At 36.5% G+C, this 22,330-nt stretch overlaps 1 protein-coding gene across 1 annotated transcript in view; it reads right to left on the bottom strand.

The window, feature by feature from the left end:
* Nucleotides 1-22,330, bottom strand: part of GABRA4 (gamma-aminobutyric acid type A receptor subunit alpha4) — a 64,695-nt gene that overhangs the window by 19,553 nt on the left and 22,812 nt on the right. Inside the window, exon 8 of the mRNA XM_010988818.3 lies at nucleotides 17,560-17,819. Within this exon, the coding sequence (XP_010987120.1) occupies nucleotides 17,560-17,819 (260 nt within the window). The remainder of the gene's footprint in view (nucleotides 1-17,559; nucleotides 17,820-22,330) is intronic.

Here is a 22,330-nt window from a genome sequence, read left to right as displayed (position 1 = left end):
ACAAATGCCTGGAGTCATCAACTGACCTCAAAGCATGAATAAAAAGCTCAGCAGGGCTGAAGACAATTTGGATCTAATCCATATTCTAAAGCACTGTGGAATTAATAAATGAAAATTTAATGCCATTTGGAGTTCTAGTTACACTGTGGAAGTCTGCTCGTCCCTTGGTTTTAAAATACTTGCCCAGCATACTAAAATCAGAACTCTTCTTCTCGTGTTGTTCTCCGCTTTGTTTCCCTAGGAAACAGTGACTTCCAGGCATCCAAGATGACACAACATAGATTGCCAAATTGCATGCCACCCTGCAGTTGCCAAGGAGATAATGTATGTCATTCCTACAAATAACATGTTGCTCATGCCTTCATTTCCTTTATCTAGCTTTTTAAGAGACTCTTCGCCTGAACTGAATTCAGATTATGTTCACTGTGAACTGATGGAAACAGTCCTTTTTTAAAAATGTGTTTACCCCACCTCCCCCAAGGCACTTGATCGCACCACACACGCTGTCTGTGGAAGGTCTGAGCATATTTTATGTCGATTGGGGAACCAGTGATTCAGCAGTATTCACCAGAAAAAAAAAAAAATGCATCCTCAATTCTGTCTGCTAGCGTTCTAAGTAAGAGTCCAATTAAATCCACACCTGGCACTAACAAATTCCAGTTTAAAATGGCCCACTACAAAAGCAGCTGCACTCTGTTGAATTTACATGGGAAGGAGTAAGCAAGCAAAATAGGAAGAGATGGAAGGAAGGCAGGAAGACAGGAAGGCAGGAAGGAAGGAAGGAAGGAAAATGGGGAAACTCATGTTTGTTAAGCACCTGCAGTATTCCAGATTAAACACCTGTAAGATGAACAAAGAGAATTAGAGAAATGTGAGATCTTGGCTAACATCATCCTACGAGCAGGAGGTAGAGTCAGTATTCGAACTTGAGTATGTCTGATGTAAATGCGTGTGTTTTCCAGCTGTCGAGTGCTACATAGTAAATCACCCCAAACGATCGTGGCTTTAAGCAACAGCAATCATTTTAACACTCTTTCACGGGTTTGGAGGTTGACCAGACTCAGCGAGGCAGCCCTCATTCATTCAGCATCTCTCATGAGGTTTCAGCCAAAGCAGCTGGTATGTGACACCCCTCTCACATATCTGGCCACTGACACTGGGACTGCCAGCCGGAATAGCCTACCTGTGGTCTCTCCACATGGCCTGGGCTTCCTTACAGCATGATGGCTGGCTCCAAGAATGCACTCCTGAGACAGACAGCCTCACAGCCATAAAGCACCACTTCTACTGTGGTGACAAGTCCACCCACGGTCAAGAGTGAGGGATCACAGACTCCCCAACACACTGTAAGAAATGCATGTGGAATGGCCAGTGGCAGGGGTTTCTTTTCGAGCCATCTTAAAAGATGTTTTCGGGCAGAACACAATTTTTGCAATACCCATTAACGTCTCAAAAAGCCTCAGAATCAGTCTTCACAGGCTCTTTTTGTCTGTTTGGTGGAGTAATTAGGGAGGGAACAGTTAAAATGATCCGTCTAAAAAGAGGGATGGAGCAACTTTTAATGTCAGCTTGATGAATTGTGAAAAAAATCCTGAACATTGAAATTAAACTTTGGAATGAGTTTCTGATTAATTTTTTTACCCTTAACAGAGTTTCTTTTTACTCATGCACTATCAACTTGCAAAGCAGTTGGGTATCATAAACACTAACTTTGCCTTAAAACTATATTGTGGCATTTTCACATTTGTTAGCACCACATAGTATTACCAAAAAAGTGTTTTTGCTTAATTTAGCTTTTTGGTTCTGTTGGTAACTGGATATACGGAGTTTCCTACATGCATCACAAGTCTACCTGCTCAGACTACATAGTGCATATGTGGAAATGGATGTACCAAATGAACTGTTATTACAAGGGGTAACATAGACCACTTGGATATATGTTCTTGTCATCTTAACTTCTCATCTACTGTCAACATACCAGGAGGCTTCTGGCTAATGTCTTTACCTTCTCAGTACTCCTTAAAATTGTTCTAATAGTGAACCTAGCTGGGCTTAGGCCATGAACAGATCCAGCTAATCTGAAATAGCCATAAGACTGCCACTCAACATCCAATTTGTACTTTAGCCATTAAAGGAATCACACGTGTTTATCCTTTGGAAATCTATCAAACTATTATCATAAATAAAGAGAACCTCAGCCAGAAAATGGAATATTAATGACGTGAAGAAAGAACACCACGGAGTAAACACAATAATCAGACTGTAGAAAGCATGCAAACTGAGGAAGCACATTAGGGTGAGCTAGTGAAAAAACAACAACAATTTCCATCTCATTGCTTGTCTTGCTGAGAGTGTATGATGGTGCTCACTCTACTGTGCTGGCAGATTGGCCTGGAATAAACATATGCAATGTTCATATTTAATGGAGCTACTGCTGAGCTGAACCACTCTAGAATGAACCAGGCTATATGACAGGGCAAAACCAGGTCTATTGGAAAGAATACCATAATCCCACATAACAGCCATGCTCTACCCAGAATATGACAGTTGGATTTGTACCTCTCTCTTCCCAGGACAAGTCCGGCATCTATTCTCATTCAGGCCAACACACGTGATGAAATTGTAGGATTCCCTCGATTAGTGCTTCTCAGAAAAAAACCCTAAAAACTGAAGTGCTTAGGTAATTCACAAAGCAGATCCCAGCAAGTGACACAGAAGAAAGGACATCTTAAATTTTAGTATTTCTCTTCTAACTTTTTATACTTCTGATGTCACCCTGTCTATTGTAGCTCCAAATTTTACATCTTTCTGTGTCTTTTTTTTTTTCCAAAGTGAGGAGGACAGTCTGATAAAAATCCCTGAGAATAAAGCAACAGTAGCTAACTGTCTTACACTATGGAACAACTGGCCCCTACCTTGCACAAACAGTGAAGATTTGAGATTCTTTTCACTTCCCTGCTTTCTTCAATTTTATGTGTCTTGGAATGTAGACACTTTATAACGTTATGATTTCTAATACTGTCAGTGGCTAGTCCCACTTAATGGCTACAGAATGACTGGATAATAACCAGGAAGGTAATTGTAGCCAATAATTATCTCAAATTGTCTCATGAGATTCTGAAATCCCCTATGGATTGTAATTGTAAACTTTAACTTCATTTTAGCTTGCCTATTGCAGTTATATATATCTAGATTGCTACTTGCAAACATTTAACTTAAATACTCTAACAGATTTTCAATACTAGAGGAAGGCTGTCATTTTACATAGCTCTATCATTAGGATAACTATCCACTCTATTGGTCAGGCTAGAATACTTCTGTCCAGAACACATGTTTACTGGTAGGTCACGAGGACAATAAGCATAAACTTGGGTAGTTACAGGCAAAGTCAACCTCTCCATTACACATTGATTGAAAAAAAAAATAATAGAAGTTTCTAATTTGCTAGAAACTTGAAGATAACATAGGAAAAAAAGTGCATTTTTCATTGAAAGAAATGATTTTTAAATCTCCCCAAATTCTATTGCATTGATGCTTTAATACACTTCTTTAAAGTACATATAGTAAGGAATCTGATAAAATTAATTTGGCTATGATGCAAATCCATTGCAAATGTGCAAAAATGAGTGATTTATAGAATTCTGAAAGATGAATGCAAAAAAATTCAATAAAGAAACACTATGGAAAATAAGAGAAAAAAGTCACATACTGAAACCTACCAAAAAAGAATTTTTTTTAAATAAAAAAAGAAAGAACAAACAGGATTCACCATATAACATCTCCTTCTATTTTTATGGATTGTTAATATAACTTTCTGTCAGCAGATCAAGTCCCCATTGACCATAATCTATTTCGGTCCCGAAATGTATTCTTGTTCTGCAGATAATAGGTAACCTCCTTGGCGCCATTTTTAGATCAGCCCGTTGGCAAACATTAAGCAGAAAGCATGTTAACATTTTTCAGGATCAGCCAAGGCTTTAGCAAAGTGGGTTTCTTGCTTGCAGAAGCAGCAATAGTGAGCTAGGCACTGGAGAAAGAGCCTGTTGAAGCTCCTTATCTGTACAAGCCCCAACGGCTTCAAGTCAAAATAAAATAAGCAAACCAAGAAAACAATCCTACTGAGAGCATTAAGATGCCGTAGAGGAAATGCCCCCATCAGCCTCAGGCATGCTGAGTACAGCTCCACGGTTGTGACATTCTCAGCTCCAAACTCAATCTTTGTCTTGAAAACAAATAAATAAACTAATAAATTTTAAGATGCCAATCACTATAATCCCTGGCAAAATGTCTTCCTAATTACCTGTTCTGCTGTCAAAAAGAGGCAGTTGATAAAGTAAATCACAAGTCAGATCTTGGCCTCATCTTCACTTCAAAAGACTATTTTTGACTTTCTAAAAATCATTTTTAACCAGCAAAAATAGTATTTGTTTATGGTTCAACCAAATGAAACCTGGCTTTTCTCCAAACAAATCACAGGCTCATTTCTTCACAGAAGGGGCAGCTGATGAAGGTCAAGTGCCCAGCTGTCCACTCATCGCTGCTGTCCACGTTAGCTCAGAATCTGCTCCGAGACTCTGACTACCACTTTTCAAGCTCCCTGAGGCCTCTTTTTTTCACCTTCCAAGCAGGATGCCCTCCCCAGAGCTTCTCCATTCAAACTGGTTCTCAGAAGGGTATTGGTTAGATCTTCACACACAACCAGAGAGCATTTCCTTGTTTTCTCGGTACAGCCTAAAGAGCAGAGTTGAGCAAGGCTCCCATCACCCACCTAGTAGCCCATCTACAATAGGACACAGAGATGACCCAGACAACAAAACTAAGAGTCAAAGTCACAGGCAATGAAAGGGCAGAACAGCAGTTCCTTCCAAGGGGAAGTTCCAAAGAAACCAGGTAGTTTCAGGTCAGGGAAAGTGCTATGCAGATTTCCTTCAGCAATCCCAAAGCTCTGCGTAAGCCTCAAAAATTAAAACAAAACAAAGCAAAACAACAGTGTTGGAATGGGTTTATGGGAGTTTTCTCCATGACTGTTGTCATCTAGGACTTCTCTTTCCTGCCATTATTAGTCGTAGTAATACTTTGCAGAGGCCGTATTGAATTCAATCTTTCATTCATTGATTCAGTCAACAAATATCAGAAGGGCATTTACTGGGTGCCAGGTTCTGTGTTAAGCATTTGTCTTATAGTTTGTATTCTTTGAATGCTTTCTTTTTTTAAAAAAAAATCCATTTAATAGACTAATCCCAGATGTTCACAAGTGTTCATAGTTTGTTAAACTAGAGACAACAGTACACTCATTTTGTATATGAAGAGTTGACTTTCCGCTCTTTGGATACAGACTTCTCACCACTTTTTGCCAAGCCTTCTTTGGAAATATCAATCCTCAAGTGCCAATGACCTGGTCAGAGGAAAAGTGTAGATATGCTAAATGGTGGGGGTCCTTCTTACTCCATATCTCCTCCCTTTACCTAATATTTTCAAGGTACAATTTTTTTTACTTCCAAGGGACCCCTGGATATCCACGTTAAAGTGATTGGACTTAGAAAAAAACTTTTTAGGGAGGCAAAAATAGAAAGTGTTTTCAGGGAAACTAACCCCCCACCCTCATCTTCACACCCCCATTTCTCTTCCTTGAACCCCCTAAAGACGGACTTTTCTCTGACTCTGGAGCCTACAACTGTTTTCAATTAGCCAAGCACAAAGTAAGTAAAAGTAAGTCACGAAGTTTGTTTTAGGCAAACTACCCCACCCCCAAAAAAAGAGAGAGGTAAAATTCACTGGACTGCACTGTTAGGGAGCCACAGGACTGGAGAGAATACAGAAATGTCCATGCTAGTCATCTATATGAAGACTGTAGATTTAAAAAAATTAAAAGTCAAAGTTCACGAAAGAGCAAATGCAAGGAGAAAGAACAGATTCCTACAGAATAAGCAACAAGGATGTGAAAATTCAAGCTCACGAATAAAAGCAGCAAAAGAGACTCTGGGAAAGAATATGATGTATTATTCAAACAGAGAAGTCAGGCAGGGTAAGAATCTTGTGGAATCTGAGACACTAGAAAATACTAAGGAAAACACATCTGAGTAGAAAGTGTCCTCTCCTAAAATTGACCAAAATACATAAGAATTCTCTTCTACCAAAGACATTTTTGATGCATAATATCCTCTAATTCATTTAAGTGAAATGACAGAAGTATTAACCGAACTGATGTTTCTTGAAACTTCTAAATCATCTGAGGCTGAGTGAAAAGCTGGAGATTTAGTGACGTATATTATGTCGTGGGAAAATTAGCCCCTCAAAATAGCAAATGAGAAATTGGCAGCTTAGCCAAATAAACCAGAAGGAATGAATAATCTTACTCAGTAGCTTAGGGAAGAGAACTTGCTGGAAAATGTAGCTAAATATTGATGGAATTTGTTTCAAGTGTCTGTATATTTTTGACTGAATTTTTCTTTCACTCCAAACGGAAGTGCTTGTCCACTCACATGGGTAACAAAGATAGAAAAAAAGATCAGCAAATTGATAGATATTTGAAATACCATTAAGAAAGAATCTTGATATTAAAATTTCAACAGGGGAAATGTATAGTCCTTCATATATTGCTATCCCTGACAGCTGAGCATCTAGCTCAGTTATATGAGGAATGAAATCAACCAGTAGGTGTTTCTTGAGCACCTGCTAGGTTCTTAGCAAATCTGTGCCAGACATGTTGGAGAAGTAATGGAGTAAATGGAGAAGTAATAAAAATTCCAACAACACCATAATAGTTTATTAATTATATAGCAACTCTAGAATGACCCTTAAGTTAGCCCATAAATATCACAAACCAAATTAATGATGTTTACAGTAATGAGCTGGCTCATTTCCTTGTTGCTGTCCTTCAGCTGCTGACCATCAATAAAATACACCTCCCTGCCAGGCTGAGTTCTCCCCCCAGCCCCTCCCAAAGTTCAGCACATTTCTTTACATTGTCTGTTGATCCCTACAGAATACCTATTCCTCTTGATCTTTTACATCAGTAAACTCTGTCACCTGACATAGTATGAATTCATTTAGGGGAAAAATCATCTTTTGAAATTCTTTAAAGTTTTCCTCACCACCCTTAAAGTGGAAATCTTTCAAATATATATTGTAAATAAATATTGTTAATTGACTATATTAATGCCTATAAGACAGGTGATTTCAAATCCCCAAATAAAAGTCATATTTTTAATACTTTTTAGATGTTTAAAATGTCAAAAAAGATGGAGAAACTATGGATTGGTCTACAGTTGAAATGACTGAGTTAAATCAATTGGTGATTCTTAACCTTGACAAAATCCACATATATTTTATTCAAAGCTAGAGATTTGGAAAACGTAACTGAGTATCTGTGACTTCGGCATCTATGTAAACTGAACTACCAGCTAACGGATAGTGCTTGTTTATAAATGGGATAGAGTTTCATGGTACAGCTTACACTTTCAACAATGGGAACATGAAAACAACCTTCAGATAAATGAAGAAAGGGGTAGAGAGTGAATGTGTGGGGGTAGGCACAGCTCAGGGTCAGCAGTGGTGGTGATAGGTAATAATCGAGGGGCGGCAACTTCTAGGGGTTGTACACCAGGACTTTGGAGCCAGACTATCTGGGTTTAAATCTTGGCTCCATTACTTAGCAGCTTGTTGAGTGGGCAATTAACTTAGACCTCTCTGTGCCTCAATTCCTCCTCTATAAAATAGGATGAAGATGGGACAGGATCGCTGTGGTAATTATATGAGTTAATATACATAAAATATTTTAAAATATTCCCTGGCGCATGGTAAACACAGGATCAGTTGATGCTTTTATTGCTGTTGGAACAATAAGGAGTTTTGCTGTATAGGTAAGCATAAAATAAATAACCTGAATATTTAATTTGACCAAACTCAGTGAACCCAAAAAGAACCACCCTCTCTTGAATCCATTCTTCCTAAAGTAACCATGTGTTAAAGAGCATAAAAGCAAAACTGGCATTAGTTATAGATAGTGGATGAGTTTGTAGTAACATAGATTTTTTTAATTAGAAGAGAATTTGGATATAATTTTGCTTAACTTCATCATCTAACAGACAGAGAAATCCAAACTCAAATATTGGGTTGTATGATCAAAACTACACTGGAAAACTGAGGGTAGATACAAAATCCTTTAATGCCCGTCTGTTTTCTCTAGGTGAGAAACAGCGCTGGGTATCCGAAAGCATCCAGAACACTTCACCAAGGCTCAGCTCCCTCGACCATAACACTATGTGTATGACAACACGACAACTCATCTCAGAGTTTATTGTGGACATTAGAGATAATATATATAAGGCAACTGGCACAATATGTGTATATATATATATACACACACACACACATATATACATAAGGCAAATAGTAGATGCTCAATAAGTAACAATGACAATGATGATGATGATAGTGACACGTTATCTCCCCAAATTCTATGTACTATGTAACACACTTCATAGCCACTTCCTTTGCCATGATATTTGTAAACACAGAATACATGAAAATAAATGGATGAATTTACTATTTATCTGTATCTATATCACACACACACACACAATCCTATGCTGTATTATGCTTGGTTTACAAGATGTCTTACTACTTCCTTGAACAGTAGCTCATATATTTAGCCTTCCTGATGCAGCATTAAAATTATGACATTTCCCCTTCTGGAGGAGAAAACAGCCTAAATTTTCAATTACGATGCTAATGTTGGCATTTTTTCTTCCCATGTGATGTTATTACCCATAATTACCAAGACATGCACAATCTGGCTTCAATAAGCTACTAAAAATGATTGCTTCTCCTCCCTTTGTCATTTTGAATGATATCCCTTACCTTGTCACTTTTTACATTTCAAAGGCTAATTCAAAGTCTCAGTTTAACTCTCTCTAATACAATTTATCATCACCCGCTCTACCTCTCCTTCACAGCGCCTGCCACATTTCTCATTATTTGATTATTTGAGATTAATGGTCGAATGTAGACCTCCCCACTACCTCCAGATTCACAGAGGGAGTATACAACGTATTCCAAGCCTACTGACACTTAATAGATATCCCATAAATACAGCCATAAATAGACTAGATTCCCAGTATGTAATTGGATATATTAACACATATTTCAGCAAATAGGTCTAAGGTAGCAGTGAATACTTAAGGGCAAGTTTTTACTCCTCTAAGCATGCTTGAATTACTCTAAAACCAGGACTCAGACTATACTTCCATATACTACATATAGTCACTCACAAGATTAATAGCCTGTCTCCTTCACTAGACTAAGTTCCTGGGTTTCATCTTCTTTGATTCCTCGGTGCCTTGTATGGTGACTGGGGCATAGTAGTTGCCTGGTAAACACTTATCAGATTACTGGCTGAGATTTGCTCTCTCGCCTTAGCAAACTGACAGTTTCTCATGAATCTGCACATGGCACGTAACAAAACTAACAGATGAAAATGAAAAACATGGCTGGAAATGAAACCTAATTCTGATATCCTTGGCACTTAAATCAGACAGTTTAATAATTGTGCATTTCAACGATTACTCATTACCTAAAGAGCATTACTAACTACAGAACATTCCGCACTTAAAAAAGGTATGGCTTTGGGGAGGTACAATTTATATAAGATTTAAAGAATGTCATTAAATTACTGTCACAAATGCACCGAAATGTCAAGCAACTGACAGTACCACTTCATGTCCTTTTTCAAACTGCCAAGGAAAGAGATTTTAAACTAAGTTAAGAAATAAAAGAAATAAGAATAAATGGGAAGTGAAAGTTCTTTCCATGTTAGCTTAATCTATTTAAAGAACAGCATTTCTAAGAGGAATTTTGAGAATGATTGAAACAAAAATCTGAAACTAGCCTAGTTTGTACACCCTGTTGGAACGGAATGAAGCTTGTGTATTACCAACCACTGGAAACCATGGTATGTTACATTGATGTCACTCATGGGCACTAATGTCTGTGTAAGTGAGATGACTAAAATGATCAAAGGACAGCAATCTATGCTTTCCTCGTAATGTATAGCTGCACTTGTAGATTTACTGAAGCTTCCTGTTTTGCTTTCTTTTGTTTTCAAAGCATCCCGCTCAGTTCTCTGCTATCGTCCGCTAGCTAAGTCCAGCTGCTGACAAGTGTGTCTCAGAATGAGTATCTGCTGTTCTGTATCCTCACAGTGACCCGGCTCTAGCTCATTGCTTAACATCTGCCTAAAGTTCACATATGCTACAGTAAAAAAAGAATTTTACACAAAAGAAAAATGTGTTTGAAAACTGGTGCTAAATATATCAGTTTCTAGATGCCCCACATTTCTCACTGTCCGATTCCTATGTTTGGTTCAATATAATAAACAACTGTAACTATTAAACACTTCACCATGTGCTGTATGGGAAAATAAAATGAAGCCATAATCAATTTTATTAAGGAATGCACTGTCTAACTAGGCAAATAGAGCAATCACATATTAAAAAATCTATGCAAAATACTTCAGGATATTATAAATGATAAATTATGTGATGCATACTTTAAATGTTGAAGATGCTTAAAGAAATAAAGGATAATAATAATCACAGAGAATCACTAATCATCAGAGAAATGCAAATCAAAATCACTATGAGATATCACCTCACACCTGTAGATGGCTATAGTCAAAAAGACCACAGATAACAAACGTCGGCGAGAATGTGGAGAAAAGGAGACCCTGCACACTGATGCTGAGAATGTAAACTGGTGTAGCCACTATGGAAAACAGTATGAAGGTTCCTCAAAAAACTGAAAATAAAACTACCATATGATCCAGCAATCCCTCTCTTGGGTATTTATCCAAAGAAAATGAAAACATTAATTTGAAAAGATACATGCACCCCAATGTTCACAGCAGCATTATCTACAATAGCCAAGACATCAGAGAAATCTCAGTGTCCATCAAAATATGAATGGTTAAAGAAGATATGGCGTACATATACATAATGGAATCCTACTCAGCCAGAAAAAAGAGTGACATTTTGCCATTTGATACAACACAAATGGATCTGGAGGATATTCTGCAGAGATTCCAATCTCTGTCTGAGTGAAATAAGTCAGGCAGGGAAAGACAAATACTGTGCATTATCGCTTCTATGTAGAATCTAAAAAATAAAGCAAACTGATGAAAATAGAACAGACCCACAAATACAGAGAACAAAGTAGTAGTTACCACTGGGGAGAGGGAAGGTAGAGCAGGAACAATAGGGGAAGGGGATTAAGAGGTACAAACTACTAGGTATAAAATAAATAAGCTACAAAGATATATTGTACAGCACAGGGAGTATAGCCAATATTTTATAATAACTTTAAATGGAATATAATCTATAGAATATTGAATCACCATTTGTACACATAGAACTAATACAATAATGAAAATCAATTATGTTATAACTTAAAAAATAGTCATGGCTATTATTTACTGGGTACTAAGCACTAATACTGTGTATTTTACACGTATGATGCAATTTAATCCTCACTATCAGCCTTTTGGGCGGATTCTATCACTACCCTGGTTTTGTAGATGCGGATTCTTGAGATCATGCGTTCAGTCAAAATGAACTTCTTGAGTTTAGTTAAAATGAGCTTCATGTGGGAAATAAGGTCAGAGTTCGACTTTGAAAAATAAATAGTAAAGAAGGAGATTCTCATGAGTGTGCTTGATTATTGAATCCAAGGTGTATCTTAAATTATTTACATATTCTTTTTTAGATCATCTTTTTTGTAAAGACTCTAAGCAGAGCAAACAGCTCTTTAATTTTACAAATATCCTTGTAAGAATCTATGAACACCTTAAAATTGAGACATCTATGAAGAAGAGCTATACTGAAATGGAAATGGACAAAGAAATTAGGTAGATGGGAAAAGGGAAGGCACACAGAGGAAAAGGATGCACCCGTAATTTGAAAAAAGTAAGTAATCATTATCATGAGTTAGGAGAAATTGCCCCGCTAATGGAAATGTCCCCCTACCTAAACTGGGACTAATTAGCTTCTTCATTAAACATACTTCACTGTTCCTCTTTATCCTAGTGAATGAGGCCACCACCATCCATACCATCCAGCTCTTTCTTCAATTCCTTCACCCAACATTTCTAATCAGTCATTAAGGCTTGAGACTTAAAAGTCTGGGGTCTGCTAGCCCAGCCCTGCCACTTACCAGATAGATAACTTTGGGTGGGTTACTTGATCCTTAACTCTCAATTTCCTCATTGGTAAAACATGGATAAAAATAAAACATATTTTACAAGCTGTTAGAATTAAATTCTATATATATAATTTCTGTAAAAGTTCTTATTACTGGCACACAAAAAGCACTTGGAATATTTTGCTGTTGCTAGACATAGAAATATGAACAAAGACTGTTGGGCTCATTGTTGTATGTTTAATACATACATTCTAATATATACATATAAATTAAATACCATAATAGAGAGTTTAAGAGAGCAAACTTTGCACTCAGACATAGCAGAATTAAGTTAAATGTTGGGTTTACCATTTTCTAGTTGTGTTATCTTGAATACATCGCTTAACAACTTCAAGCCTCAGTTTCTTCATCTATAAAATAGGTGCTGTGAGCTTAAAATTAAGGAGCACATGTAAAGCATATCATATAGTACCTGACACAATTTAAAAGTTCAAGTTTTGGTCCTTGTGTCATTGGATTTTTTTCACAAGCTACAACATGCACACATTAATGCATACTTTCTGACTGAACTAGAACTATAGAATATATTTTCAAGTAATTTTTTAAAAATATGGTATTATTAAGAAATCTTCCCATTTTATTCTGTAGTTATTATTTTTCCAAACCATCCTATTAATCCAAATCACCTGCATGAGTGAGGGAGTCAGTACTCTAAGAAGCAGGAAGGGTGTGGAAGGACAGAACCAAAAGAATGGAGCTCAGCTAAGTCCTGGGAGGACAGAGGCAGAGGCAGAACTCTGGTGATGCTGAGCAGAAATAAAACTGCTGCCTGGCCTCCTGAGATGCCTAAAGACACACTCAGGCTGCCGGCAGCTGCTCTTAGAGTCTGCCAATCGGCCTTTTCTCCTTGCTTCATGAATATTCCATAAACCATAAGCTTTCCGATTCCCAAGGAATAAAAATGGTCACCGTAAACCTCTGCCAGGCCATTAACAGTCTATAGGTCACATATGGTGACAATGAATCAAACCACTAGTGACCTTACCCAAAGGACTGTTGAATTATTAAGTATTGTGCAGATGGAAGGCAATTTCAAATGAGGGGTTTAAACACATTTTAGACAAAGACAGCATCATTCAAATTAGCAAATAGCCATACTAGTTGGAACCCATATTAGAAGCAGCAAATTTCAGCTGTCTGATTAGACTTTCTGCTGAAACTCCAAATTTTACAAGATTATTAGAACATTTCCTTCCAATAACATGTTTAAACTTTTGTCTTGAACACACTTTTCCCCTTCATAATTTCCTTCCCCATATATATATATATATATATATATATATATATATATATATATATATATGTATTTTTTAGATCTTTTTTCTCTCTCTCTTCCTCAATTTAAATGTATTCTCAACCTTCAAGGTTGAACTTGATACTGAAACTATTCAAAGACAACTGACACTCCAAAGCCAGCTGTGTACTGGCAGCAATCTGTACTCACTGTCCTTGGAACATAAATATTCTTCCAGTAAACTGCTGTGGAGATCTAAGTTATAATACATATATAGGCATACACTGTAGAGGACAGGAAGCAAATGATGTATATTTTGACTAGATTTATTAAAAACTCCTTCCGAAGTCTTGAATACTATGACTCTATGCCCTTCACAAATTTCATCTTCTTGATCTTGGTTATGCCATTCGCACACAGCATGTGGCCCATGCTGCCAAGAGGTGTTCCTGAAACAGACTGGACTTAGCCAGCTGGATGTACTCAACCAAGCATTCGCCAGTGATGGCAACTGCTGTAGTCAAGAGGGATGCTTCAAGGAGCCAGTAGAAGATTGTTGGTCCTCATCCCACCCTTGAAAATTCTGCAGAATAGTTTTACACCAATTAAGCAGTCCTTTCAAGTATTCACAATATTAAAACATGAGTGCAAGGAGTCTCATCACTTAGCAAAAGTGAAAAGAGAACTACACCAACTCAGTATAAACAGAAAAAACTATATATATAAAATGTCTCTAAACCCAGCATCTCTGAGCAATCCTAGGGTTGGGAGGGGTAGTTAATAGCTACATGGAAGAGTTAGGATATTTTATAATTTCAACATTAATAGAAAATTATAAGTTAAAATATGTTGTTTTAAAACTTAAAGATAACCACTGGTTATATAATACGATGTATAGCTTCCGAAGTACATGAGAAAAGAAAGAATAAGGACAATTCAGCAATGAAATATATTACAAAAGTTAATATTAAGAAAGAATATAAAAATAATCAAACAGATTTCAAGGGGCTTTATAGGTTACCCAAAAAAAAGGTTATTTAATGATTAAATTCATAGAGTGACATGAAAGCAGAGCTGTTATGAATCTTTACATGTGGAATATCATAGCATCACAGTGCATAAAACAAAAATAGTTAAAATGCAAACAAAATAACACAATCTCATAATATTTGTGGGAGAATTTTTCACAACTTTCTTGGTATTTGAAAGATCAAGAAAACAAGAAGTGACTTATTGAGAGGGTAAAATAATAATGTTTTAAGTAAAATTAATTTAATAATGAATAATCAACGCCTTCCAAATTACTGTCAAACATTTACAAGCTTTTAGCCCAACTCGGCACAATGGAAATATCAGCAACATTCAAAGCTGTATAGGTAACATTTCTGAACATAATATGATATAACTAAAAATACAATGAAGCTAAATTTAAACAAACAAAAACCCCATTTGGAAACTTGAATATTATCCTCCAAATAAGTCTTAGCTTGGAGAGCAAATAGCAGCATAATTGCAGAATATTTAGCAAATAATTATGATAACATATTAAAAGTTATGAATTATGGTCAAAGCTGTATGCAAAGAAAATCTCACTGCAATAAAGGAAACTTTATTATTAAATAAGAAACAGTGAAAATAAATTAATAAGAACCAAACTCAAGAAGCTAGAAAAAAGAGTAACAAAATTAAACTGCAGAAAGATGAAATTAAAATAAATCATAATGCAATAATTAGGGAAAAAACAGTAAAATAAATAAATCCAAGATGATTTTTTTAAAAGAACAGTAAATAGAATCCTTCTACCTAGTCCTTAACAAAACAAAGCAAAGCAAATGAAACAATAATAAAAGGCAGAAAGGGCATTAATTTACCTATGGGGAATGGGAAAGGGAATAAAACTGAGGATAATCAGTTTTTTAAACTAAAAATAGAATAGGAAATTCATTCTAATAGCTTTTGAAGATCTTAATGAAACTAATTCCTTTAGAAGGAAAGATAAGCTATCCAAACTTATTAAATGGAAGGACAATAATTTTCTTATCTGCTCACGTGCTATTCTTAGAGAACCACTGCCCAGAGCCCTGTGGGAAGAGAGGTACAAACTGTAGGACCCTGTACAGTTCTTCCCTACCAGGGTACACACCTAACCTAATTTGTTCTACTGCCTTCTTCTCGGGAGGAGGTCCCTGACCACATGGATTCTGAACTGAATCCCACCCTGTCACAAGCCCCCAGCACTTCCTTCCCAATTTGGTGCTTCAGCTCTGTCACAGCACTATGGCCATCTAATACACCTAAGGGTTTTACTATTTATGTTTCTTTTAAAATTGTCTGTCTCCTTTGGCCTACATACGTAAATGTAAGCTCCATCGAGTAAGGTATCTGAGGGGCGGTGGGGGGGTAGTTTGTATACCCTTGATTCTCAGACTATAAAGTGTCTGGCCCATAGTTGGTACTAAATGTGTATTTGTTGAATAAATAAAAGAAAAAAGAATGCGTGCATGCATGCATGAATAAGTAAAGAGGTGGGTTATCACCAACAGAGAACAAAGCTGATGATTTATATACACTTTGTTTTGGGCACGTGCAGACAAAAGAAGTTTTAGACTACTATTTGTGGCAACTACAATAAGCTTCTGTATAAGTGACCACAGACACTTGATTCAAGAGAGAAGCTGAGTAGAGTGAGAAAAAGAGAAAAAAAGAGAGCAGAGTATCAGAGGAGGAGGAGGAGATGAGGGAGGAGGGGATGACTGTTTGCTTTCTCATTTTCATGATGATCTTGCTATTTTTGTACAACTGGTTCCATGAGGAAAAAGTCACTTTTAAATTTTTTTAATTGCAGAATCACTTACGTGCCCAGTGTAAATTACAGTAGCTCTTACTAGGCTTTCATATCCTTTTAGATCTGTCTCTTTAGGGTAAGAATTTTCAGTCTTGGATGGACATCACCTGCAACCATGGGTCTTCTTGTCTATTGGTTTTGTTTTCTTCTTCAATACAAAGCACAGGACCCACCCAGTCCCACAGGTTAGTTCTATTGTGGGGCCATGATAAGAATCACTGCTTTACTTTGTTCAATGAATGCCTCTCACATATATCTGGAGGGATCTCTAATTTGAAAAAGATGCATGCACCCCAGTGTTCACAGCAGCACCATTTACAATAGCCTAGATATGGAAGCAACCTAAGTGTCCATCTGCAGATACTTGGATTAAGAAGTTTTGGTATATATATTCCATATATAGTAGTATATGGAATACTACTCAACCAAAAAAAAGAATAAAATAATGCCATTTGCAGCAACATGGATAGACCAGGAGACTGTTATACTAAGTGAAATATGCCAGAGAAAGACAAATATATGGTATCACTTATATGTGGAACCTTAAAAAATGATATAAATGAACTTATTTACAAAACAGAAACAGACTCACAGACGTAGAAAAAAACTTATGGTTACCAGTGGGGGGAAGGGGGATTAGAGGGATGAAATGGGAGTTTGGGATTTGCAAATACTAACAACTATATATAAAATAGATAAACAACAAGGTTCTACTATATAGCACAGTGAAATATATTCAATACCTTGTAAATGCCTATATTGAAAAAGAATATGAAAAGGAGTGTATATATATATATATATATGTAAAACTGAATCACTATGTTGTACACAACATTGTAAATTGACTACACTTCAATTAAAAAAAAAATAATCAGTATAAGAAAAATTAAATAAAATGCCTTTCCAACCCACTCAAGGATATCCACAGGTTCTCTTAATAGCATATATAAGAGTTTACTCTTTTCTGTAAAAACATTTTAATTCTGAAAAGAACTTTCAAACAACTAGCTTTGTGTACATTTAGCTCATCCAGAGCTGTTTATTTTTTAAGCAATTAATCACAGTGTTAAAGCTTAAATTCACGATTATCCTTTTATATTTTTTCTGGATTTTTAAATGGCTTACGAATTGTTACCAGGATTTTCACCTTCTCAGTTCTTCCCCTGGCAATGAAAATTTGATCAATACTCTGAAACCTTAAACTAAAGCAGAGTAAGTCAAATACCTGCAGAGGTCCTTCTGGGCGCTTTCCTCTCAGCACTGGAGCAGTCGGAATTTCCTGGAGGGCTTTTGATGTCTTCTTTTTGGCTTTTTCCATTTGAACATTGGTAAAGTAGTTGACAGCAGCAAACTCAATAAGGGCCGAAAATACAAAAGCAAAGCAGACAGCTATGAACCAATCCATGGCAGTCGCATAGGATACTTTGGGCAAAGAATGCCGTGCACTGATGCTCAGTGTGGTCATGGTGAGGACTGTGGTTATTCCTTCAAAGCAAAAGAGCAAAGAGACAAAATACTTAATGGTCACTTCTGTGCAAAAAAAAAAAAAAAAAAAAAAAAAAAAAAAAAAAAAAAAACCAAAAACACACCAAACAAAAAGACCTGGAAGTTTGGCAGCATAGGGGTAACAAAGTTTATAATAACTCAAATCAAACATCAATCCTAGTGGTTCAGCGGAACTAGCACAGGCTTTGGAGTGAGAAAAGATACATGGTTCAAATCCCCAGCTCTTCTGATCACTGGTTCAGTGTGAGTTGGATTAAATCAAGAAAACTCACTGGCTTTCATTTTGATACCCACCAACTGGGTTTACTATGAAGGTTAAAAGTATGTAAGGCACCTAACATATATTGATATTAGTACCTGAGCCAATGTATCTGAGAAATTCAACACACACCTAACAGGAAGTGTGACTCACTGAAGCACTGATTCTCAACCAGGAGTGGGAAGACAGTAGCACTGAAATTCAAAGCATCAGAATTTCTGGGGTAGGCATGGCCCACTGCTACTGAGAATCACTGCCAGAAAAAGCACAAAATATGTATTTGTCCATATATATATATATATATGTCCATATATATATATATATATATATAAAATATTTACCCTAATATTATCTATTGAATTAAAACAATAAATTTACTAGTTTCAAATAGCTTAACAATTTATATAAAACAATAAAGGTATACTCCTGAGAAAAAAGATTTCTAGAGCGATTTGGCTTTAAAAATATTGAATATCTACCACTTATCAGTTTACCATCAGCAGGAAAAATATTTGCAACAATATAGAGGTACTTCTCTTTCAACAACAGGCTTCTGAAGCGTATCATCTCCAGAAAAGCCGCTTCCTCAGCTTGGAAAAAAGTCAGTCCCTATTCTCAATGGAAAAATTCCACTTCCCACTGAAACTATAAAGAAATGCATTATTTAAGGATGCTAATATTTGTACAGTTGTTCCTATCTGCATCTCTGTCCCTCTGTGTATCTAATCCATGTTATGTAGTTTAGCTTGGACATTTATATGGAGATTCACTATATCCACATAAACTTATTCTGTATAATGTGTAGGACATCTCCTGCACTGACACACAGGTGTTTGGGGATGATGACAATGACAACAATGATCATGATAAAAGCATAAACTATATATTCCAATCCATGCCAACCCCTAGCTGAAAGCCAAATAATACCTATTAAACTGAGGAGATAGTGCACCCCCTGCAATAATAAAGGAATAATAACACTTTGATTTAGGGAGAAATAATACTGTCTCCTCAACTCAGCACTTCATTACATTCTGCCCTGTATTGTTTCCTAGTGGTGCCATTTATCTGAGCTTTGTTCCCACAACTTGACTGAGCGTAGACCCCTTAAGGGCAGAAATGTCTGACGTTGCTTCAGGACGTACCACAATATTTCACAGAGTGCCGAGCACATGATGAATGCACAGTAAATAAAGGTACATTTTTCCAGATCTTCACCAATCCATTTTCTTTCTAGTCCCTTCTGAATTGTCAATGTTTAAAACATGAAAAATTAGAGCATCTGCGTAGCTTATGAGCCAAGGGTCTTACAAACATACTCCATAATCCATATAGAGAAAGAGAGTTGAGAATTTGGTTGTATTTTCTTTAAAAACTGTGACATTTTTAATATTTTATTAGTCTAAACCAGATTTTAAAATGTGTTTATTTGGTCAAATATATAAATACCTAAATGCCAATGGAAATTCAATATTGTGAATTTATTGGACTTTGTTTCAGAAAGAGACTTTAGGGCTTCTGAGCCTCTATTTTGAATCTCAGGAAAATGGCACCATTCCCACGCTCATTGTGAGGTATGTGAAAAAACCCTGAGTTAGTTTTGAAAATTTTTAGCTACAAAATTTAAAGATATACCAAAGTTTTTCTTCTTATTCATAACAACTCAAGTTTAATGGCCTGTTAAGAATTCAAAAATGTCCAGAACTTTATTAGGTGTATTTCCTCTAACAGCATAGAAATGATGCTGAAAGCACTTGAAAATAAAATATGAACAGTGCAGTCTAAATAAGAATACTACTCAGAACTCAGAAAATTTTAGAGACCATAATGTGAAAACCAAAAAGGGAACTGAAACTCAAATATAAGCAACTTAAGATTCTCCATGTTGCTTTGAACATTTTTTTGGTAATAGAATGATTTCTCCTGAAGACCAAAATTAGTGGGTTTCCTCCTCTCCTGCAGTATGAGAAGAAATGCCTTTACTAATGTCAAGTAAGCAGAATATTATTGCAATTATTGAGCTCTGAATCCAAAAATTACTTTCTGATTGTCAAGGAGGGTGGATCACCAGGGTTATGAACATGTTAAATGATGTATGGACATCAACACAAAAATCCTGGAGCTGTGTCTGCTCTCTACTTCTCTTTCATTGTCTAGAGTAAACTTAAACTTTTAAAGTTTGTAGACAGGCCCTTCAGATATTATGGCTCATATTTTACGACTGGTGGCAAAATTAGGAAAGTAACTGGCATAAACAACTGACTAAGGGTTTGAAGTTCCCATCCCTTTAGACACTGAAAAATCTTCTCTGGAGTTCAAATTTAAGAAAGCACAACAGGGATGTGCTTATTACACCCGTTTTGAGGTGGAGCGTTTGGTTAAATAAATACCAACAGAATAGCAAACAGATGCCAACCTTTCAGATAAGAAGCCATGCTTAATCTGCATCTAGGAAGACGGTACATCTGTTGCAAATAGCTTACGACATCTACCTGAAAACACTTCAATAACCATGGAACTTTTTTTGACACGTTCCAGTACCGATGCCAGGCCCTGTTTTTAGAACACTGAACACGCACCATATTGGCTGGGCCAGGAGCTGGAAGAGGACCTGTGAGAGTAGGCAAAGACTGTACACAAGAGTGAATTTTTGGCTAGCCAACCCTAGAAAATCAACTAGTAATGATTTAGAAGTGCCAGCTGGCATTTACTCAGATTTAATGTTTTACTATACCAGAATAATTAGAAAACTTAAAGTCATACAACTTTAGAGATAGAAAGCCTTTCCAGAGAATTGAGCACTCTCTACTTCTCTTGTTTACTCTGATTTTTGGGGGGAAGAGATTTGTTTTTGCATGATCTCTAGTGACCTCCCTGACCCAGCAAATTCTCTCCTTGAGTAAAGAGGAAAATGAGAATTAGGAAAGATAAATACTGGCCCAGAATTATTTTTTCACCTGAATTTCATATGAAATAGATTACTAACATTTCCTCCAAATACTTAACTTCCTTAAGGAAATACCATCTAAAGCCTCAACAAACGATTCAATAATTACCATTCTGACACATCTTGGATCTTAGAAGACTTAATTATTGAGCATAATTTCCCTGGTCAATCAAAATCAATATCTGGGCACATGAGCACAATTAGAAAGAAGCAAATGGAAAAAGCTACCCACAAGGTGTCCTCAGCACACAGCCATACAATTTCGCTTAGCAGCTCTGGAATTCTCCACAAGCCCCCATATCCCCAGGCCCCCCTCCGCCCCCCTGTAAAGATAGAATGGCAGAGTAGAAATGAGAGAGTTCTCAAAATTAGGCAGAAATTGTCTTAGGTCTATCGCTTAAATATGTGACTTTATACAAGCTTCTTAACCTCTTTGGGTCCAAATCCTTATCCACATAAAATTAATAATGCCTACCTTGCTGAGTTATTGTGAAGATTAAATAAGATGACCCCTATCAGTACATGGCAAACCTTATCATCACTATTAATTATTAGTGTTACCAGGACCCTTACTACATGCTACTTAATTTCCCTACAGTATTTTATCTGGATAGGAAATACTGAGTGGGTAGAGCTGTGATCAATGCTATCTCTTCCCATCTCACTGGAAAGCTCTAGTATTTGGGGACAAACGAAACAGAACAGTGGCTACCAGTTTGTAATCAACCAAGAACGCATTCAAAGCTTCTCAACCAATCACAGTAACTATAAAATACAGAGACCATGCACATTACAGAATCAAGTGATTCTCAGATGAGGTAGATGGTAGTGTTGGAAGGTGATAATAATCAACGACACTAAAAACAGTATTTACTGTGTGGTAGGCATTGTTCCAAGTGCTTTATCCAAATTAACTGTTGAATCCTCATAGCAATACTTCGCGTTAAGTACAGCAATTTATCCTGTAGCAACACGTGAGGAAACTGGCAGAAATAACTCACTGAAGGTTCACAGCTAATAAGTGGTAGAACTTGGGATTACAACCTAGGCTGTCTTATCCAGAGTCTGTACTTTTGACATGACCACCTCTTAATCAAAGGCACCATTGATGCATCAGTATTATCTGTTCTAGAAATTTTTAGGAACATAGAATAAAAGATGGTAATATGTGTAAAAGTGACTTTATTTTTATTTTCAATGATGATAGTTCCTGAAATATTAATATTATTTGTTCAAGGAAAAGTTAAGAGACTTTGATCTGGTGCTCAGCCTCAGCAGACACTT

The sequence above is a fragment of the Camelus dromedarius genome, chromosome 1, assembly GCF_036321535.1.
Source record: "Camelus dromedarius isolate mCamDro1 chromosome 1, mCamDro1.pat, whole genome shotgun sequence".
NCBI lineage: Eukaryota > Metazoa > Chordata > Mammalia > Artiodactyla > Camelidae > Camelus > Camelus dromedarius.
Note: the sequence above shows the minus strand (reverse complement) of the source record. Positions and strands in the feature narration are given on the sequence as shown.